The 21,091-nt window shown below is 41.1% G+C and overlaps 1 protein-coding gene across 1 annotated transcript; it reads right to left on the bottom strand.

Annotated features, from left to right (window-relative positions):
* Window positions 1–519: 519 nt before the first annotated feature.
* TIFA (TRAF interacting protein with forkhead associated domain) lies at window positions 520–11,878 on the bottom strand. Its single transcript, XM_050791335.1, has 2 exons — window positions 11,610–11,878; window positions 520–4,406 (listed from the first exon to the last, which is right to left on the bottom strand). The coding sequence occupies exon 2, from the start codon at window positions 4,386–4,388 to the stop codon at window positions 3,831–3,833; it is 558 nt and encodes a 185-aa protein (XP_050647292.1). The 5' UTR covers window positions 4,389–4,406; window positions 11,610–11,878; the 3' UTR covers window positions 520–3,830.
* Between the last annotated feature and the right edge of the window lie 9,213 nt (window positions 11,879–21,091).

The following is a 21,091-nucleotide window of genomic DNA, read 5'->3' as shown; positions in this document are numbered from 1 at the left end:
AGAAGTTTTGTTTTGAAATGTCACTGTTGAGTTAGCTCAATTGATTGTTCATAGTCACAGTTACAGATTGAACTTATTGTTCTACTCTTTTTCCCCCTTCTGACTACTGCACTTGAGTAGTCTGAAAAAAAAAAAGAAGTTACTGTCTTGATTTGGGCCTTTCAAGCAGTTATTTCACTGATGCCACTAAGCAGGGCCAAACTGGTTCATCTCTAGTCCCTTGGTAGCCTTCCATCAGCAACAAAATTATGAAACCAGCAACAAAGCTGAAACTACTGCCATCCCAGTTTCTTCACCAGTGCTCCCAGCCCTAAGTTCATTGCTTAAGAGGTAAAGGACAAATAAGTATTTTCATGCAGGTTGAATAGGTTGGACCTGAGGACAACTCATACCAACTAGAAGCCCATTAAATTCCACCCACACTTTCCATTCATCTTGGTCACCACCTGAAATGGAAACTCTGATAGTTTCGATCATGGTCCACATAGTAAAATAATAACAATACCTGTTATCTTAACATAATAATATAAGGAATTAAACAGGTATTAGAGAATTGGGAACATAAAAAGAGCCAGGAGGTATATGGAACCATCTACCACATATACACACACACAAGGTTAATAATAGTTCTCTTCTGGTAGCAAGATTATGGCTAATTTTTCTACAAGGCATATATATTTATTTACATATATAAAAATGTTTTAATGTAAAAACACATACCTAATCCCACCTCCATTAAAACAAATATTGCTACTCATGTTAGAGTCTAACAGCAATACTTTTTACTTTTAAGTCAGTTACTGCATTAGATAGTAGGAACAGAATTCTCTAGAAAATGGTTATATAACCATATGACATACGAGATTTAACTACTGGAGTTGCAGGTTCAAGAAAAGACTGCCAATGATTCTAACACTGGCACCATTCATACACCTCTTTACCTAAAGAGCCCCAGAAAAATCACTTTCCAGAGACAAAGAAGTCCTTAAGGTGTATTTGGAAGGTTTCACATCTTAGCTGCAGTACCTTGTGTCAAACACTAATAGTTTTGTTTGCCCCACTCCCACCCCGTGACCATTTTTTTGAGAAAAAGTTGTATCTATCCACATGATCACTGACCAGAGCAGCCATTATATAACGTGACTGCATTACCTGAGACAAGCTGATTGGTGAAGGGGTGGGCACCTGACCCAAGCTGACCCTTCCCTGGAAATGAAATCAAGAGATCAGGTCTCTTTGGGGGGATCAATAACGTGTAAACCTCGGGAGCTACAGGTGGCCATGGAGCCAGTACGCATTGAGGGTCAGAGCCAGTGCATTCAATCCCACCTGAGGTCTGCTGCATTCCTTCCTCGGTTCTGCGAAATATGGCAGCTTTCCTCTAACAACCCTGCTTTGGGGTTGGGTAGCTCTGGCAGAGATGCTAACTTTGTAATCAAAACAATTCTAATACTAACCAATTGCTCTTTTATTATAAAGCATTCATTATTATTTACTACTGGAGTTGGGCTATGGAAAGTGTTTCTATTCTTTGGAGAAACAATGATAAATAAACTTTTAGCAACCCACTCTCTCCTTTGCCAATCTTTTAAGAAAAAAAAATAGAAAAAAATTTTAATATTTCTCAAGTTGAACAAAACCCTTTCCAAGATTTACATTAGGAGAAATCATTATTCTGTATGAGCATGAGATTTTTCTGGCCCTAAATATTACTTAACACATTGTTTGGGTTCAATAACAATAATACATGAATCCCTTAATATTAAATTTATAGCTTAGAAACACATTCATCAGCCTCAAAGACAAGAAACAGAGGTGAAAGTCTTCCGAAATAGTCAAAATGTGACAGTATGCACACATTAAAGGATATACACTTCACTCATAGAAAGCCTTTACCATGAGACTACACACTGTAAGCAATTCAAACAAGCTGGGTGATCTGGCTGTAAATCCACATCAGACAGGAAGCTAAAATCCTAGAAGGAATCAATAGTAGGTAACCTTATATTAAGAGGAGTATATTGGTTTTCTATCTGCTGCTATAACAAATTACCGTGATTTCGTGGCTTACAACCAACACAAATTTATCATCATAAAGTTTTGTAGGTTAACAAGTCAAATATATCTCACTGGACCAAAATCCGGGTGTCCACAAGACTTTGTTCCTTTCTGGATCTTTGTCTTTTCCGGCTTCCAGATGTCCAATGCACACTTTCCAGCTTCAAGAGACTGTCCACATTCCTTGGCTCATGACCTCCTTCTTTCCAGCGACAGCAGGTCAAGTCCGTCTCACACCTCATCACTCTGACATCCTGATCTGCCTCTCTTCCACTCTTAAGGATCTGGTGATCAATTGGGCATACCCAGATAATCCAGCATAATCTATTTTAATTCCATCTGCAGCCTTCATTCCCCTTTGCCATGTAACAGCACAGTTACAAGTTCTGGAGACTAGCACATGAACATCTGGACATCTTTGGATGGGCCATTACTCTGGGCATCACAGGGAATAAGGAGGAAAACTAGACACACGAACTCAAACAGTCATTCAGGCCACTTTGTACAGGAACAAATATTTCACTCTACTGGAATGGTTCCCGGGCTGGGGAGTCGGGGTTAGGGTGCTGGACATCACATACTATTGCCCAGGAATAGACTGATGGTCTGAATCAAGATGAGGTTTAAAGCCTCTTTTGGTAAGAGGCTGGAGGGTTCACGAAAGCATTTTTAAAAGGCTGTTACAAAAACATGGACCTCTCACTACAGGAAATTTCACTTATCTGGAAAATTGTACAGCGAGCCTCACTACCTGACAATGCTACAATTTAACTTAACTGAACGGTTACCTCATCTACTCAACATTCACTAGCTACCTTAGTTAAGTTGAATAAGTATCTTAAATAAAAAAATGGTATTTAAGAACTGAAAAAGACTTTTTTGAAGTTAACACTAGGAATATTTAAGCGTTAATTACAAACATTCACATATATTTATCTATGTAAAGTGGCCCAAGAACAGTTTTTTCCCTTATTTAGAAAAAAATTCAAAGAAAATGATTAATTAAACTTTGACTTTATTATGTACATGGATACTATTAAAAAGGTGAATTCGTGAAATTTTAAAATTGTATATAACATATAAAAGTCAAACTTCTAATTTGGTAAGTAAATAATCCTAAACTTGACACAGTGGTTCTTTAAAATGTTTAAATATTTGTCTTAGATGCTGAATATAGACAAAGAGAACTGTCATCTTAGGAGTAAACACACTATAATTCTGCAAAAAGAAATCATAGAAAAGCAAGGTAGTATTATCAAGTAAGTCCTTCCATACTAAAACCACAGTGACGCACAGACACTAGCCTAGAACATATTCCAGTACTGCAAGTACTGACACGCTGCAAACACCAGTAACAACCTGTCGGGAGCCTTGACCTTAAAAACAAATGGCTGCTGTGAAATGATGTGACCAAACCAAGAGATGGTTCCTTACAAAAACAAAGCAAAACACAAGATGAAAATCAAGCAGAAGAAGAAAATAATATAACCTTATTTTGAGAACACTACTTCATCTCAAAGGATACTTTTTATATATTAATCCTCACAGATGAGCACTTAAAATAATTTTGTGTAGATACAGGAATACAACAGGTGACTAAGTTAATGACTAACACAATTTACAGACTTCAAAATGATAACACTGAATTTCAAATTTCACAGCATAACAGATGACTATAATATACTACCCTAATAAACTCTTAATAAGTAGTGTCTATACAGCATCTACAGAGCTTTTCATCCTTCATATTTCTCCTCTTAGACTTTCTGTGTTCATGACTCATTTTCATCCATTTCTGTCGGAAAACTGCTTTGGGAGGAGCAGAGCGAATAAATGCCATACTCAGGTATGGGCCTGTGTGGTGGCCAGTTGTTTTCTTCCAAGAGTGATCTTGGAGATAAAATAAATTGAGTCTCAAAAAATTCCAATGACTCGCCATCTTCCTTCTCCATCAGAAACTGATACTCTCCGAATCTGACCATGCACCTGTATGGCAGGTCCATTTTATTTAGGTAGCCCAGCTCTCTACTGTCCACGATCAGATTGGTCTTTTTACTCATATTTTTTATTTCAAAGGAGAGAACTGAGCTGTTGAATTTTTTAAACAGCTGCAGAGAAAACTGAACTCGGGAAACCTGTTTGTCCTGAAAAGTATAACGACAAATGTTGGAATTTCGGCCAAATTTCACCACTTCGCTGGAAGGGAGTTTCTCTCTGTTTAAAAACCTTATTGACTGAAATATTCCACATTGCAACTGGCCAGGATGGTAAACCGTCATCTGGAGACAAGTTACTGTCTCTTCTGTGTCAGCGTCTTCAAAACTGCTCATGATATGCACAAGGCCCACCTGCAATGATTAAATTACCATGTTAGTTTCTGCTTATGCTTGAGGCATTCAGAGCTTTGATTCTAACGTTTTGATGAATATCAACTGATAGGCAATTTATTCGGACTAAGAAAACGATACATAGACAATACTTTCAGTGAACTAGTAGATATGTGAAATCTTATACCAAGCCCTATAAAATTGCTACACTAGCTTTTCCTATCTTTTTCATTTCTAGTTTGACTATAAGACCACGCATAAAATGCAGACAATAACAAAGAATGATTTTTGATAATAAAATGAGTTGAGGGAAGCATAAAGAAACCTCAGTTCCTCTTTCACCTAAATAGAGTCACTTGAGCCCAGAGAAAATATGACAGGTGTACTTTAAAAACAAAGTCAGGAAATAAAAAATCCCTTTGGTTTGAATACATTCAGAGGATATATACATAAAGAAAACTTAGTTTATTAACTGGATTATAATTAAATATATTATGAATTATGAAACCTGGTTAAATAAACAATAGTTATAAACAAATAATTGCAACATTTATCCTTTACATCCTCACTTTGATTTCTAACAGGTAAATGATTAAAAATAGTAAATGCTTTAAATGGTTATTTTATTCTATAATTTCAAATTTCAGACATTACTTTTAAGAATATAAGTCTCCGTTAGTTGGTTCTAATTATCACAGCCTGCACTGGTATCAGAATTATTTATTTTTGTCAGTGGTACTCAATGACTGGATGGACAAACTGTCATTAACTACAAATAGAACAATCTAACTGTTGTTAACCACATCCCTTGAGAGCTGATGGCCTGAGGTGCCCTCCACCTACACTTCACTTCATATGTCTTTGATAATTAGTACAGTACTTAAAAGCAGTATAACGGGATGGCAGAAATAGCTACTAAAAGTTTTGTGAAGTTACTTCAACACAGAATAGCCATTTTAAAACTAACTTAATTTTTTAAAAGTACATGCACATGATTTTAAAATTCAAACACTAACAACGGATTTAAAAAACAAGTATTTCTCCCCCATCTGAACTCTTTGTCTTTCTCTCCTAGAGTACAACCACTGTAAAAGCTACTTTTTTCCTTACAGAAATTTTATTTACATAACCAGCATAACTATGTGTGTACACTCTCACACACAAACACACATACAAGCACATTTCTCCACAGAGAAAAAAGTTTCTTACACAAATAGAAACATGCTATATTTAGTTCTGAACCTTTCTTTGTTCTTCTTTTCTTTTTTTTTTCTTTTTTTTTTTTTTTTGAGACAGGTCTCTGTCGCCCAGGCTGGAGTGCAATGGCATGATCTCAGCTCACTGCAAACTCCACCTCCCGGGTTCAAGCAATTCTCCTGCCTCAGCCTCCTGGGTAGCTGGGATTACAGAAATGCACCACCACACCCGGCTAATTTTTGTATTTTTAGTAGAGAGGGAGTTTCGCCATGTTGGCCAAGCTGCTCTCAAACTCCTGAGCTCAGGTGATTCACGATTCACCCACCTCACCCTCCCAAAAGTGCTGGGATTACAGGCATGAGCCACTGTGCCTGACCGATTTTTCAATTAATAACACATATGGGTGATAATTTTCCCATATCTACATGTACAAATATACCTCATTCTTTAACAGCTGCACAGAATTCTGTAACTGTAGCACGGTGATAAGTTACACTGGTACACAGAGAGATGCCGAGTGCCGCCTGCATTCCTTGGATGACTCTCAGTTGCTGCGGCTACCGGACACTGTCTGCTTATATTGATTTGGGGTTTGGAGATCATCAGTCTTAAGTAAGAATGATTTGTAGTTTTATTGTTTTTTGTTTGCCATCTATATTAGATGTTGGCATCAAAATTATGCTGGTTTGAAATATAAAAAACAAAAATCAGAATACTTTCCTCCCTTTCTACCTTGCTGGCATTTACTTTTTTTTTTTTTTTTTTTTTTTTTTTGGAGATAGCGTCTTGCTGTCACTGGAGTGCAGTGGCGTGATCTTGGCTCACTGCAACCTCTGCCTCCCAGGTTCAAGTAATTCTCCTGCCTCAACCTCCCGAGTAGGTGGGACTACAAGCGTGCGCCACCACTCCCAGCTAATTTTTCATATTTTAGTAGAGATGGGGTTTCATCGTGATGCCCAGGCTGCTCTCGAACTCCTGAGCTTAGGCAATCCAGCCACTTCTGTCTCTCAAAGTGCTAGGATTACAGGCATGAGCCACCATTCTCAGTCCTGCTATTTACTTTTAAAATACAATCTTTCCTTCTGTTTTGCAAAGTTTTGCTGCTGGAAATCAAACTCTCAATTTATTCAGTTATCCAACAAACGACATAGGTAAGCAATATTTCTTTTCTATTGATTTGAAAATGCATCTTCAATTTTATTTTCGTAATATATTTTTGAACATTATTGCATCATATTGCTCTACCCAAGCAGGCCACAGATGTCCAGCTATAAGCAGAAAAACTGAGAAAAATCCTCAAAGTCCTGTGCCGGGGTGGTAAAACTTACTATGAAACCAAAGTCAGCAAGAATTAACACACAATGGGCAGAACTGGTTAATCCATCTTACACTGTGATTTGAAGACACTGTAATTATGATAATAAAGTCTCATTATTCAGGAAGCAGACAGCATAAAAGAATAATTATAAGTCATGGAATGATGCATTAGCAGTCGACAAGAAAAGCATTTGCTATTAAGAAGAGCCTGAAAAGAAGCATCAGAAATCTGTAAGTGATCTCCAGCTTTATTTACAATATGCTGCCATCAATCTAGTTCATTCTTGGACTTCAGGCAATAAGAATTGCAAAAGGAGAACTGGATTAAAAACCATCGTGTATTCTGGATCTAAATAGTCTTTTGGTAATATCCAAATTTTGTTTTTGTATGCTCTACATAAGCTATTACTTTATAATTCAGTCTTCTGAGCAAATCCACCACAAGAAAAGCTTACCCCATATAGGTTCTTATACTCAGTCCCCAGGGCAGATATATTATCCACTGTTAGGGAGAAAAAATGGCATTCTGGTTTATACATCAGTGGCTGTGAGTGTCTTGGTATAGATCAATTCTCTGGATTTGATGAATCTCTGGATTCACAATTGTGACTCCCTCCAACAAACACTGAGGCAGACTGCATTAGTGTCAAATATTTGCCACCCCATCCTTGCAGGCCTATCCCTACCAGTTCTGCCCCTTTAAAATGATGATCCACTTCATTAACAACCATGTCAATGAAACATGAATGGAAGAGAAGCAGAAACTTACTTCTAATCAGAAGCTTAAAAGCCACTGTGTAGTTCCACCTTCCCGCTTTCTTTTGTCAAAACATCAGCAGTTCCCACAAGGAGCAGCTCAGTCTGGGTCCCAGAGGGAAGAGCCAAAGACAGATACATAAAGGACAGGTAATATTAGCAAAAAAATCAACCCTTCTTCCAATAAGCCACTGGAATTTTTGAGGTCATTTGTTACTGCACCATATCAGACCCTGAGCTGATGGATGCATTCACCTATCTTATGAAGGTGTAAAACCACAGCAAACCCTGACAATGATATGGTTTGGCTGTGTCCCCACCCCAATCTCATCTTGAATTATAGCTCCCACGATTCCCACATGTTGGGGAAGGTACCTGATGGGAGGTAATTGAATCATGGGGGTGGTCTTTCCCATGCTGTTCTTGTGATAAGTCTCACGAGATCTGATGGTTTCATATGGGGGAGTTGCCCTGCACAAGCCCTCTCTTTGCCTGCTGCTATCCATGTAAGACATGACTTGCTCTTCCTTGCCTTCTGCCATGATTGTGAGGCCTCCCCAGCCATGCGGAACTGTGAGTCCATTAAATCTCTTTCCTGTATAAATTACTCAGTCTCAGGTATGTCTTTATTAGCAGTGTGAGAACAAACTAATACAGACAGGAATAAGGGCTATTACTTATTTCATGCCTTTCATATGCCAGGCAGACTGCTAAGTCCCTGATACACTGTAACCAAGTACATCCATTTTTCTAAGTCATAGTTTAATTTTTTAAATTATTTTCTCTTTTCCCCTTCCCCCTGTGCCCTGCTTCCTACTTAGACCTTCAGAAATGCAAATGTAACCTTTCACTTCTCCTGACCAGACATTCCCTACAGGGCAAGTATATCTAACCATGACAACCTTGACTTTGATCTCTCCTGGATAGTTGGCAATTTGCAGACCAAAGCATGTCCCCACAGAACTCTCACTTCCAGGGGGTGCCCTCTGAACTCACACCTACTAGGAGGGCATGGTGAGAGTGTGCCTGCTTGGCCACTTATATAACTTATATTTCTGCCCAGGAAGGTGCCAACTCAACTATCTGGTAAAACACAAGGGAAGCAGGGGACCCCCTGCTCTGGCTCACGTCCCACCCTACTTTATAAAAGTGCCCACTTTCTGCTCCAAAAGTGAAGCAGCACATTCTGGGTGTGGATAAAGGCAGGACGTTTTGTGCCCCCTTCCCCAAGCTAGCTTAGGAATTCACTTTTTTTGGTACCAGACCGCACTCTTGTTAATTGGACTCTGCATGCAGTGGGCCACTAACCTGCTTTTTGGTGACAACAGGTCATCTCATCTTCAAAATAACCCTGTGAATCACTGCTTCACTGATGAGGGAGCTGAATCTCAGAGGGTTTAAAAACTAGCCCAGATCACAAATCCAATGTCAAAGACAGAACTCAAACTCGAATGCATCCTCTCTTAACCATTACAAACACTGCCTGCCCGGTTACCAGTTACTTCACAAACCTTAGCAGTTAACATGTAGAGAAAGGGGACATAAAGGTGTGTGGGCTACAGCCAGCAAGGCACCAAACAAGAATCTAATACTGGGGAGGAAAATAAGCCATTAGTGCTACCTCATAGGAGGAGCAGGCTCTGAAGCACCAGGTTACTGTGAATATCAGTTATCCTTAAGCCTGGGTGTATAATATTAACATGGACCTAGTACTCATCAGTAATTGTGGTGGGTTGTTTAGAGAACATGTTGATCTCTTACCTCAAGGAACTTAGAAACGAATCTATTCGTTTATCTCCAAAGCCACAAGGTCTCTCTACAAAGTGGCCTGAACACTCTGACATTTCAGAGTGGTCAGCAGAAAAACAGGAAAAGACAGAAGCTGACAACTAAAATAATATACTTAAAATTGTTAGATGTTTAAAAACCACGGGTGCACATTTGCTCAAAACAGCATTTTGAAATCTGTTAGTCATGTTATCAAAGAAACAGGGGAACAATGATTTTATATAGTGATAACAATGGTTACCTCTGGAGACAAAAACTGGGGGCCTGAGATAGGAAGGAGACTTACTCTCCACTGCACACTCTATACCTTTGGAATTTTATACCATGTGCACTTCAATATCTATTCAAACACTTAACAAATATTTTCTTTACAACATCACCAACCCTCTGATGTTTATGGAATTGACAGTGGTTGGAGACTAGCAAAGTATCATTAAAGGGGTAAACTGTGATATCTGACATGGAAAAGTTGTAAAACACTGATTAATATCTGACAAACAGTAATATCTGTGTTAACAAAGGAAATACAATAAATATAGAAATAAAAATAAGCACTGCCATTGGAAACTCTGTCTCTGAAAGCTGAATACAGAAGGCATGGATGCTGCATTCTTGAGTGTCCAGCTCTTCTGTGCTGGACAACAGGATGTATATATACACTTACCTGGGAGGCTTAGAGTTGGGAAGAGAAGGGTTAGATTGAGGGCAAGGCTTCTGACTCCTCTTTGGGGAAAGAAGAATGGATACGTGTAGAGGTGTTATGTGCAAAAACAGTACCTCCACCTCTGCTACCCTCCCTGCAACACACACACACATACACACACATACCCACACACACACACACCCCCACACAAGGTCCTGCAAAGTCAGTGAAGAGATGTACTACCCTCACCTTGCCGAAGGGTGTTCGGCCTTAAAATGTCATAAACAAAAAGATATATAGAAATATTTTCGCTAAAAGGACCCAGGTGTCTAAGCGGTTTAACAGAAAGCTTGGCGCCCCTGGGTGGTCATGCATGCCAACAAGATTTCTCAGGCTTTAAGAAGTCTGTTTTTTAAAACAGGGTTGACTATGCTAATGGGGTCTGCTCTGGATGCTGAAAATTTTTACTTTCATTTCCCCCCAGCCCCCTCTCCTCCCCAGTTCCCCCTGAATATATTCTCAAGAAAGAGTATGTCTTTGGGTGTTTGCAAGTAGGAAGTTTCAAGGCTTTTCTCCCTAACGAACAACGAACACTGAGCACACAGGAGGGGAACAGAAACTTGGAAGCAGAGCAAAGGTCCAAGTAATCCTCCTGCCTAACCCTGCTCAACAGGATCACCCTGAAGTGTGGCTCTGAGGATATTTGTGAACTCTGGCACAGCTGTTTGGCAGAATTAATACTAAAGCCACCGGTCTTGCTTGCAAAAACAAAGAATCAAAAAAAAAAAAAAATGTGAAAACCAAACACAGCAGGAGGAAACCCTTAAGAAAGCTCGGTGTCTTTCAGACATAATATTTTCTTTCTCCCACTCTACTTAATTGGCCTGACCCGGGGTACAGTCCCACTTCCCGGTGGCTGCGGACATCCGCAGTGAGGCTCAGTCTGTGGATTCTGGCTTCAGAGGATTTGGGAAATTCCACTTTTCAATCTGAAATCTGGGGAAAGTCCCAGAAAACAACGGATTACTATATTTATCTCATGAACCAGACTGAAACAAGAACTCAGGATAAGGACCAAGGACCTCGGCACTCCAGGGAGCCCAGGGCCCCTCAGAAAGGTCTCCGACAGCGTGGAGCCGACAGCGTAGGGCCGTGGCAGTTGGCAAGGGGGGCGTCGCGCACAACTGCTCTGGAGCCACACTGCATAAAAGGCATTCGTTTTTGTTTTCTGATTAGAAAAACGTTGCAAAGAACACTAAAGTACAGAGAAAAAACACCCCCATCTCCAATGTTTCTTCATTTATGTAAATATTCTCATATTTTATAAAACAGGGAGGTGCCGTCTATAATTTTTGCAGGCTTTCCTTAGCTTATGGTGAGCGTGTGCCAGCTGAGCCGGAGCGGCGGGGGATGACTTCCGATCCGAAACCCCGAAAATCTCCTGGACAAAGCTGCTGTCTCTGCGAGATAAACGGAAAAGGGCCAGTCCCCACCTCACCCCTAGCCCGCCGCCCCGCAAGTACCTGGGGCTGGGGAGTGCGTGAACTCTCCTGAGTTGTTCGGCTCGCCCGGCTCAGAGCGAGGGGAATCGAGGAGACTGGGCGCAGGCTGGGGGAGGGCGCCCGGCCGCTGCTCCTCCGCGCGGGCAGGTGTGAGCCCCGGGATGAGGGCAACCGAGCCAGGGACCACGGACCGCGAGCCGCCGATTCTCCTGCGCGCGCGCGGCCTCCCCGCCCACTAGCTGGCAGAGCACGTCCTTTCGCGCGCCCGGGGCCTTTGTAAAGCCCGCAGCGAAGGCGCGGAGGTTTTCAGGCTCCGCCCTCCCCACTGGCGCTCCCGCCCCTTCCTTCCTCGGGAGGTGACCCGGCGGCTAGCGCCTTTCTCCCGAAGCACCCAGCTCCCTGGCCGCTTCTCTGAGTTCCCTGGCAGGGTTTGGTGCGCGGTGCACCGACCCAGACCGCGCCTTCCCAAACGAGTGGCCTCTCCGGAGAGCCCAATTGGCGAGCTAGAGAAAAGAAGGGAACTGGATATTTCAGCATTAAGGGGGACTTTTCCCCAAAATGAATGTTGCCCCAGGGCGGGGCAGGCGGGGAGTTGAACTAATCTTTCGGTGACTCCAAGGATACCAAGCAAGCCAGTGCATGGCATGGACGAGCTCCTCTAATCATCGCAGCCCCCCTTACACATGAGTAAACTGAGGCTCAGAGAATGGTGGAGTGTGGCGAGAAGTGGAATTTTTTTTTTTTTCTTTTTTTTTTTTGAGACGAGTCTCACTCTGTCGCCCATGCTGGAGTGCAGGGGCGTGATCTCGGCTCACTGCAACCTCTGCCTCCCGCAGAGGCGGGATTTGAACTTGCTCCAGGTTGCCCTCGCCTTACACCCAGCAGAGCAGTCCAGTCGCATTCTCTCCTGCCGCTTCCACCAGAACGGACATCCAGAGTCCACAAAAGCTGGTACATGATGAAATGGGAAACACCTCTCACGAGTCCTTTGTAGCTTAGAATAAGGTTTTCTGCCTCAGTGAAAAGGTTTGGAATGACCTAAGTGTGAAGAACCTAAGGGGAGTAGGTGTCAACAGAGGATATTCCCGGGCTCAGTGGCTCACACCTGTAATTCCAGCACGAGGTCAGGAGTTCGAGACCAGTCTGGCCAGCATGATGAAACTCCATCTCTACTAAAAATACAAAAATTAGCCAGGCTTGGTGGTGGGTGCCTGTAATCCCAACTACTTGGGAGGCTGAGGCAGGAGAATGGCTTGAATTGGGGAGGCAGAGGTTGCAGTGAGCCTGAGATGGTGCTGTTGCAGTGAGCCCAAGATGGCGCCACTGCACTCCAGTCTGGGCAACAGAGCGAGACTCTGTTTAAAAAAAAGAGAGAGAGAGAGAGAGGACAGACACTGTAGAGACCAGCGGTCCCTTTTGGGAACTGGTGTCACGGAAGACTTTTTCCACAGACTGGGGTGGGGACCACAGGAGATCATTTCAGGATGATTCAAGCCCATTTCATTTATTGTGCACTTTATTTCTATTATTATTGCATTGCAATATATAATGAGATAATTATACAACTCACCATAATGTAGAATCAGTGGAAGTCCTGAGCTTGTTTTCATGCAAGTAGGCGCACACATTTGGGGGTGATGGAAGACAGTGACAGATCATCAGGCATTAGATTCTCGTAAGAAGCCTGCAACCTAGATCCCTCCCATGTGCAGGGTTCCTGCTCCTATAAGAATCTAACGCCCCAGTGATCTGACAAGAAACAGAGCTCAGGCAGTAACACAGGTGATGGTTAACAGCTGTAAATACAGATGAAGCTTCGCTTGCTGGCCCAGAGCTCACCTCCTGCTTTGCCACTGGGTTCCTAACAGTCCATAGACCACTGCTGGTCCATGGCACAAAGGTTGGGGGCCCTTGCTGTGGAAGGAGAAAGAAGACTGAGGATAGAGAGAGGAAGGAGGACAAAACTTGACCTGGCTGAGATCATAGTGGCCTACTTCTTCTCATGGGAAACCAAATTCTGATGATGGAAATGAGTGGAAGCCCCTTGTCTGTTCTGTCCTTGAGTTCAGGAGAGTTGCTTGTTTGTGGATCTGTTTCACTGGCAATAAAATGACATTGATGTCTGCCTGATGAAGAGGTTCTATGGGTGTGGTTAAGTTTTGAACTGTGTCAGGAGCTAGGTATAATTAAGTACAGTGACTGTGGGGAAAGAAGGGTGCATTTACAAGTGAGGCAGATTCCCGTAAGGGCTGCAATTTTGTTAATCATCAACATTTATTATTTCTTCTCTGGAAGAGACAGTCAGGGTACCTTCTCTCAGCTAGTGAACATGAGAGCAGATGGAAGATAAGACATACTATCTGATTATGTCAGTGAACTCATACAGTAGAACAGTATTATCAGAATTGGAGTTTCCAATCTCTAATTTGAAAACTGACAAAAGGCCCAGAAAATTTCTAAAAGCTTGAATAAAGCCAGAGCCCCAAAGAAATGTGACTATTTATTGCTGTACTTTCAATTTATTAAGTTTTCTGAAAATCACCAGGGGACATTTGCAAAAGAAGCAATTTTAAGTCACTCATATCTAAATTAGGCAAAATAATTTGTAATATGGGCTTTATTATTGCTTCTGTTTGTATAAAACCATTAAAAATGATTATTTTTTAATGAAGAGATTATTTTACAGTTTTACTATAGGTTTTACTTGTTTTATTTTTATTCAAGATCGAAGTTTAAACAAATAGAGCAATGATAGCTCTTCTAGAAAAACATGAACATCATTCTTTGATAATGAAAATGTCTTTACTGTTAAAGAAACACAGTAGGAATTTTAATTATGCAATGAAAGGTACTAGACGTTTCAGGAAGGGGTTTATACAAATATCCTCATCTCAGGCTATTACTTATCTTAAAACAAGCAAATCACTAAAGTGAAAGTACTTCAGCCAAAGTTACATCAGACTGAGGAAATGTAAGGCTTCCAGTATGTGCCACCATTAAATATGCTGATGAGAACATAGCAGCTGGAAATCACCTTTGAGGCCCTCTTGTTGCAGTTTTTCTTTTTGAGAAGAAAAATCAAAAAACAAAAATATTTTTGTTTCAATGTGATTGGGTCATTTTGATAAATTCATTATCTGATTCTGACATAACCTTAAAGTGTGAAACTTTGTCTTGCACACAGAACTGCTCATAGGCTGCCAACATCTTTTAATTTAGACAGATGCAGTTAAACTCTCCTGTGAATTCAACAGGATTTTAAACTTGGTTAACCTCACTTGCTACAACCAAATGCCCTGAGTGGTGTTGGGGTTATAGGAAGTAACATAAATGCTTTCAGGAAAAAATTACAAGAAACCCTTCAGGGAAATGACTATCCTAAAAGTTGGGCTAGGATTGTATTCAAAATAGAAGAAAACAGTAGGCATGTGTTATTGATACAGAAAGGAGGGATTTACTGTTTTAATTACCAATGACCCATCATTTAATTTGAAAATAACATAAAATGCCCATAATCCATTATATTTCTATCCAGCTTTGAACAATTTGAAATTTCTAAATTGTATTAATGTTTAAAAAAAAAAGTAAAGATGTATCTTGGCTCTCCTATTCAACTGATGGCATGCCATCACTTCCTCTTATCATCGTCCCTCATCCCCATGACATGGGTCAATATAATTTCTAATTAAGTTACTTGGTTGTTTGGAAATACAAAGTTTTTCCGTGGCAAGAATCTTAAGAGTTTTAGATATTTTTGCTACCCCATAATTAAGATGATGTACATAAACGCCTACTGTATGTTATTTAAAATAAAAAATAAAAGCAGCTAATTTGTGGTAATACAATCACACCATGTAAAAAAAAAAAAAAAAAAAAAGGTGCATGTTTGTGTTACTTGCTGCTGAATGAATTATATGACCTTGCTTTCTGTCCAAGGCGTTCTAAGCACCTGAGACCCACGCTTGTCTCACTCTCCCGTCCAGCGCTGACGTTCAAATTCTGTGCAGTTCAGCTCAAGTGTGTCTCACCGGCTCATGGTGGATGCTCTCTGCTAACACGTGAAAACATTTAGAATCACCTGAGATAGCTGACCTAAATCGTTTTCCACTAGTTCCTAAATGAGGGACAGGCAGCAGCCCAAATCTCTTCCTCTTCCCTGTTCTTGAAATCAAGTAACCACAATTAAAATGAACAAGTTAAAGCCAAGCCCGGTGGCTCACGCCTGTAATCCCAGCACTTTGGGAGGCCGAGGCAGGCAGACCACTTGAGGCCAGGAGTTTCAGTCCAGTCGGGCCAACCTGGTGAAACTCTGTCTCTACTAAAATGCAAAAATCAGCCATAAGTGGTGGCATGTGCCTGTAGTCCCAGCTACTCGGAAAGCTGAGACATGAGAATTGCTTGAACATGGGAGGTGGAGGTTGCAGTGAGCAGAGATCATGCCACTGCACTCCAGCCTGGGCAACAGAGCGAGGCTCTGTCTGGAAAAACAAAAAAAAAAGAATAAATAAACAAAACGAATAATTTAAATCTATGTGTAAAGGATGCACTACTAAAGAAAACACAGAGTGCAGAACAAAAATGCTAGCATTTGTGGAAAAACATAAATATGTGAGCTATCCAAGGAGATAGAATGGATAATGTTGGTTAATTCTGAGGAGAACATGGCTGACAGAGGACAGAAGGCTGGAGTCAGGCAGAGAGTTCTCACTGTGTCCTTTTTCCAACAGTTTGGCTTTTTGTAATTATCTTCATGTGCTACAGTTACACACACACACAGCTTTTTAAAGAAGAGTCAAGTAAGAGAAATTCCCCAAGAGACAGGTCTCAAGGCTTTAAAGCCTCAATATTTTTCATATGATGAAGGTTTACCACAAAATTCAGGCTCTCAAGAAAACAGCCAGATGGTGAGGAGAAAAGTGGATCCCCTAAAGACAAGGCCCCTGGAGGATGCAGGGAGAGGAATGAGTCAGCCTGTTTGGGCCATCATTTCTGTCCCACCCTGGAGGCAGTTGTGGGAAAGGTGCTGTGGGAGGCAGAATTCCAAAATGGTTCCCTAGGTCTTCACCCCCTGGTACACACAGTCTGTATAATCTCCTCTTGAAAAGAGGCAGAACCTATAAATATGTTGTAATATCACTATCGTGATTAGGTTTATAATCAGTTATCTTTGAGTTAACAAAATGGGAGATGATCCAGCTGGGCTGGGCCTAATCAGGTGAGTGAGTGGTTTTGTTTTTGTTTTTTTCTTTTTTTGAGCCAGGGTCTCATTCTGTCGTCCAGGCTAGAGTGCAGTGGTGCGATCTCGGTTCACGACAACCTTCACCTCCTGGGTTCAAGCGATTCTCCCACCTCAGCTGGAACTACAGGAGCATACTACCATGCCTGGCTAATTTTTTTATTTTTTTGGTAAAGATGGGGTTTCACTATGTTGGCCAGGCTGGTCTTGAACTCCTGATCTCAGGGGATCCTCCTGCCTTGGTGTCCCAAAGTACTGGGATTACAGGCGTGAGCCACCGCACCTGGCCTAATCAGGTGAGCTATTAAAGGTAAAAGGACTGCACCCTTCATGAAGTCAAAAACACATGTTCCTGCTGGCCTGGAAGGAGCAAATATCCATGCAGGAGCTGCCTATGAAGGCCACATGGCAAGGAAATTCCAGTGGCATTTAGGAGCTGAGAGTGGCCCAGTCAATAGCTAGCAAGAAAATGGGGGCCTCAGTGCTATAACTGCAATTCTGCCAAAAACCCAAATAAACCTTGAAGGACCCCAAGCCTCAGATAAGAACTGCAGCACTCTCAGTTATAAGTGGGCCAACTTCTGACTGACAGAAACCTTGAAATGATAAATGAGTGCTGTTTGGTTTTTTGTATATCATAGAACCTTTATTTTTCCTCTAAATTATTTAAAAACTTATATAACATCCATGCTTTAGTTATGATACCATTTATAATGTGTAAAATGCACCTTCATTTATAAATATTTTACAGATAGTTTAATAAGTGCTGTTTTAAGCTGCTAACTTTGTAGCAACCTGTTATGCAGCAATTTAAAAAGCTAACATAGTTGCTTTTGTTAGAGGGTCCCGGTCAATTATGCGGGTCCTCAACTTATTCTGGCCTAAACCCCCCAGTCACTCATTATGAGGGCTTGAGGCCATGTAGGCAAGCATGGGAGGAGTTGATTTGGGGGAGTACATTATTTCTACCTGTCGTATACTCCCCTCAAACCGAGTGACTTGATTTTTTCCTCGTTGAATCTAAACTTTGTCAAATAGTGCTCCTTGTCAGTGTAATCTTTAGTAAAAATAAACAAACAAAAAAAAACTCTCCCCTTCTTCAGTGTTACATTTAAGTATTTATATTTTTATACTTCAAGTGTTAGTACTTTTCCCTTAACTTTTATTTTAGTTTAGTTTATTTTTCAAAACAGAGTCTCTCTCTGTCGCTCAGGCTGGAGTGCAGTGGCACAATCATGGCTTGCCGCAGCCTCAGCCACCTCGACTCCTCCCACCTCAGCCTCCTAAGTAGCTGAGACTACAGCTGCCTGGCTAATTTTTGTATTTTTTGTAGAGACGGGATTTTGCCACGTTGCCCAGGCTGTTCTCAAACTCCTGGACTCAAGGGATCCACCAGCCTCAGCCTCCCAAAGTGCTAGGGTTGCAGGTGTGAACCACCATGCTATGAATTTCTAGCTTCCCAACAAGGAACAACATTTTAAACCACTAATGGGGGATCATAAGATAACATTTTTAACACAATGATTTTATTTCCTCATAAAGTAAAATAGCAAAAGTTGGCTCAGAAAAGTGCCATATCTGGACTAAGTTCTTTTTTCATCCATTTCTCTGATTCTCTCTTTGTGTTTATCCTCATTGTGCTATCAACTAGGTACGTAAATCTGAAAAGAAAGTTCCAGAATGGCATTCTAGTTCATATCCCCATAGAAATGTCACTATTCTCTGATATCTGGGGCCTTCAAGTTTATTACATATTAAAATGGTTAAGGTGACTTTGAACTCACCTTCCTCCAACGCTGAAGGACCCTTGGAAGGATATAGCCCCTTCTCAAAGTATGTACCACCTGTATATTTTACTTAATCTAGGCTTCAGTTGGAAGATTCTCATCCGACTCTACTTATTCATCTTACTAGGTTTTGTTTTTTTTGTTGTTTGTTGTTGTTGTTGTTGTTTGTTTTGTTTTTTTTTGAGATGGAGTCTCACTCTTGTTGCCCAGGCTGGAATGCAGTGGTGTGATCTTGGCTCACTGCAATCACCATCTCCTGGGTTCAAGCAATTCTCCTGCCTCAGCCTCCTGAGTAGTTGGGACTACAGGCGCCCACCACCACCCCCAGCTAATTTTGTATTTTTAGCAGAGACGGGGTTTCACCATGTTGGTCAGGCTGTTCTCGAACTCCTGACCTCAGGTGATCCACCCACCTCAGCCTCCCAAAGTGCTAGGATTATAGGCATGAGTCACTGCACAGGCCTAGGATTTTTAAAATATTCCATCATCTGCTTTCTGCTACTGCTTTACTGATTTGTTCTTTTTGTACCCATCCTTGACCTACTTGCCAAGCCATAGGACACTTTTCTCATCCTACTTCACTTCTCTGCATCATTTATTCTTGTTGACCAATTTCACTTCATTGACACTGTCACTTCCACCTACTGGGCTTTTAAGCAGGCTTTCATGAGTGTGTTACCTGTGCAATCCACAGGGCCCTGCACTTAGAGTTCCATGCTTGTATCGGCAATCACCAACCTGAAATGCTTAATATTTTTGAACAAGAGGCCCTGCAAATTCTCTTGTCAGTCCTGTTTTCAGGATATACTTTGTTTTGGTTTTTCTATTACTGTTCTAGGCGTTCTTTTCCCATCTCCTCTACGGATCTCTCTTTTTCTGCATCAATGCCGGTATTACCAACTTTCATCTCTGTGGCCTTCTTTCTATCCTGTACATTCCCCTTTGGTAACATCTAACTACAATTAGTTTTTTGACTGCCTCTAAGTCATTTACCCATATTTCTATGTCTCTCACCCAGGCCTGTGAATCTATTTCCTAAATATTTCTTTCCCTTCCTTTTTATTCCATTGTGACTGTCATTAATTAAGCTCAGTCATCACTTCTCTCTAGAATACTGCAGTACTCTTCTCATTTTCCTAATTCCAGTCTTGCCTCCTTACCCATCCACCACCAGGATCCCTCCCTTGCATAAACCTTGCTCCATAAGCCAATCTTCCCACACCAGTAACTATTCTTTCTAAAACAATTTTATGATTTTACATTATTTGAAATTTTCTGTTTTCTTTTTTTTTTTTTTTTTAGATGGAATCTTGCTCTGTCGCCCAGGCTGGAGTGCAGTGGCGCAATCTCGTCTCACTGCAACCTGCACCTCCTGGGTTCAAGCAATTCTTTGCCTCAGCCTTCCGAGTTGCTGTAACTACAGGCATCTGCCACCACGCCCGGCTAATTTTTGTATTTTTAGTAGAGACGGGGTTTCACCATCTTGACCAGGCTGGTCTTGAACTCCTGACCTCGTGATCCACCCGCCTCAGCCTCTCAAAGTGGTGGGATTACAGGCGTGAGCCACCATGCCCAGCCCAAATTTTCTATGTTTTCAATATAAATATCCAAATTCCTTAAAATGAAACACAAAGACCTCCTATTATGAGCCAACTCTTGCCAATTTTTTTCCGACTAATATCTGGCCACATCACTACTAACCCATGGATCACTGTGATTGCCTTAAGGGCACTGCTTGTGTGCACAGTCTGAATCTGTAGCACCAGTGTAGCACTTGACACAAAAGATTCTCTAAACATGTTATTGAGATGAACGAATGATATCAGCTTGTATCAGCATTTTATACTTTATATTCAAGATGATAAAACCTAGAAAATCAAAACGAATATGATGCTGCAGCCAGTTTTCCTGTGTGTCATAATGTATGCCTTATATAGGTGTACATCTCAATCACTTAAAATAGTTGAAATTTGTGTAATGAAACTTCCATCTTTGAAATCTTACTAAAACTCACCACTGGATTATAAATGAGACATTTTGTCTTTGTGTTTTACGTGACTCTAAGGCTCTTACCAGGAATCCCTGCTGAAGACAATCTTGACTGTTGTCCAAACTGTAAGGAAGCTAAATGTCTCGTATGAGATCCCTCCTCTTCTATCCGTGCCGTTGCCTCTCTCTCCATACTCAAGTGTGCAGTGCCCTTTTTTAGGCTCTGAAATGTAAGCCCTTCGTCCTCAACACTGTATTTCCAACATTTTTGCTCTCCTACCCCCAAATAGAATTTTGCAAAGACAGTTAACTCCTTCACATAAAGTAGATATTCATCTTTCATTATAACTTTAGATACAAAGGGTCTAAATCTGATGTTGAATAAACATAACTCATGCGTTACTCTTTTAAATGTATCCAACACAAATTTTATATCCTAGTGATTTGATGTTCCCCATCACCCACTTAAATACACATGTACAGGCTGGGCG

This window comes from Macaca thibetana, chromosome 5 (genome assembly GCF_024542745.1).
Source record: "Macaca thibetana thibetana isolate TM-01 chromosome 5, ASM2454274v1, whole genome shotgun sequence".
NCBI classification, from domain to species: domain Eukaryota; kingdom Metazoa; phylum Chordata; class Mammalia; order Primates; family Cercopithecidae; genus Macaca; species Macaca thibetana.
This window is presented reverse-complemented; position numbering and strand designations above follow the sequence as displayed.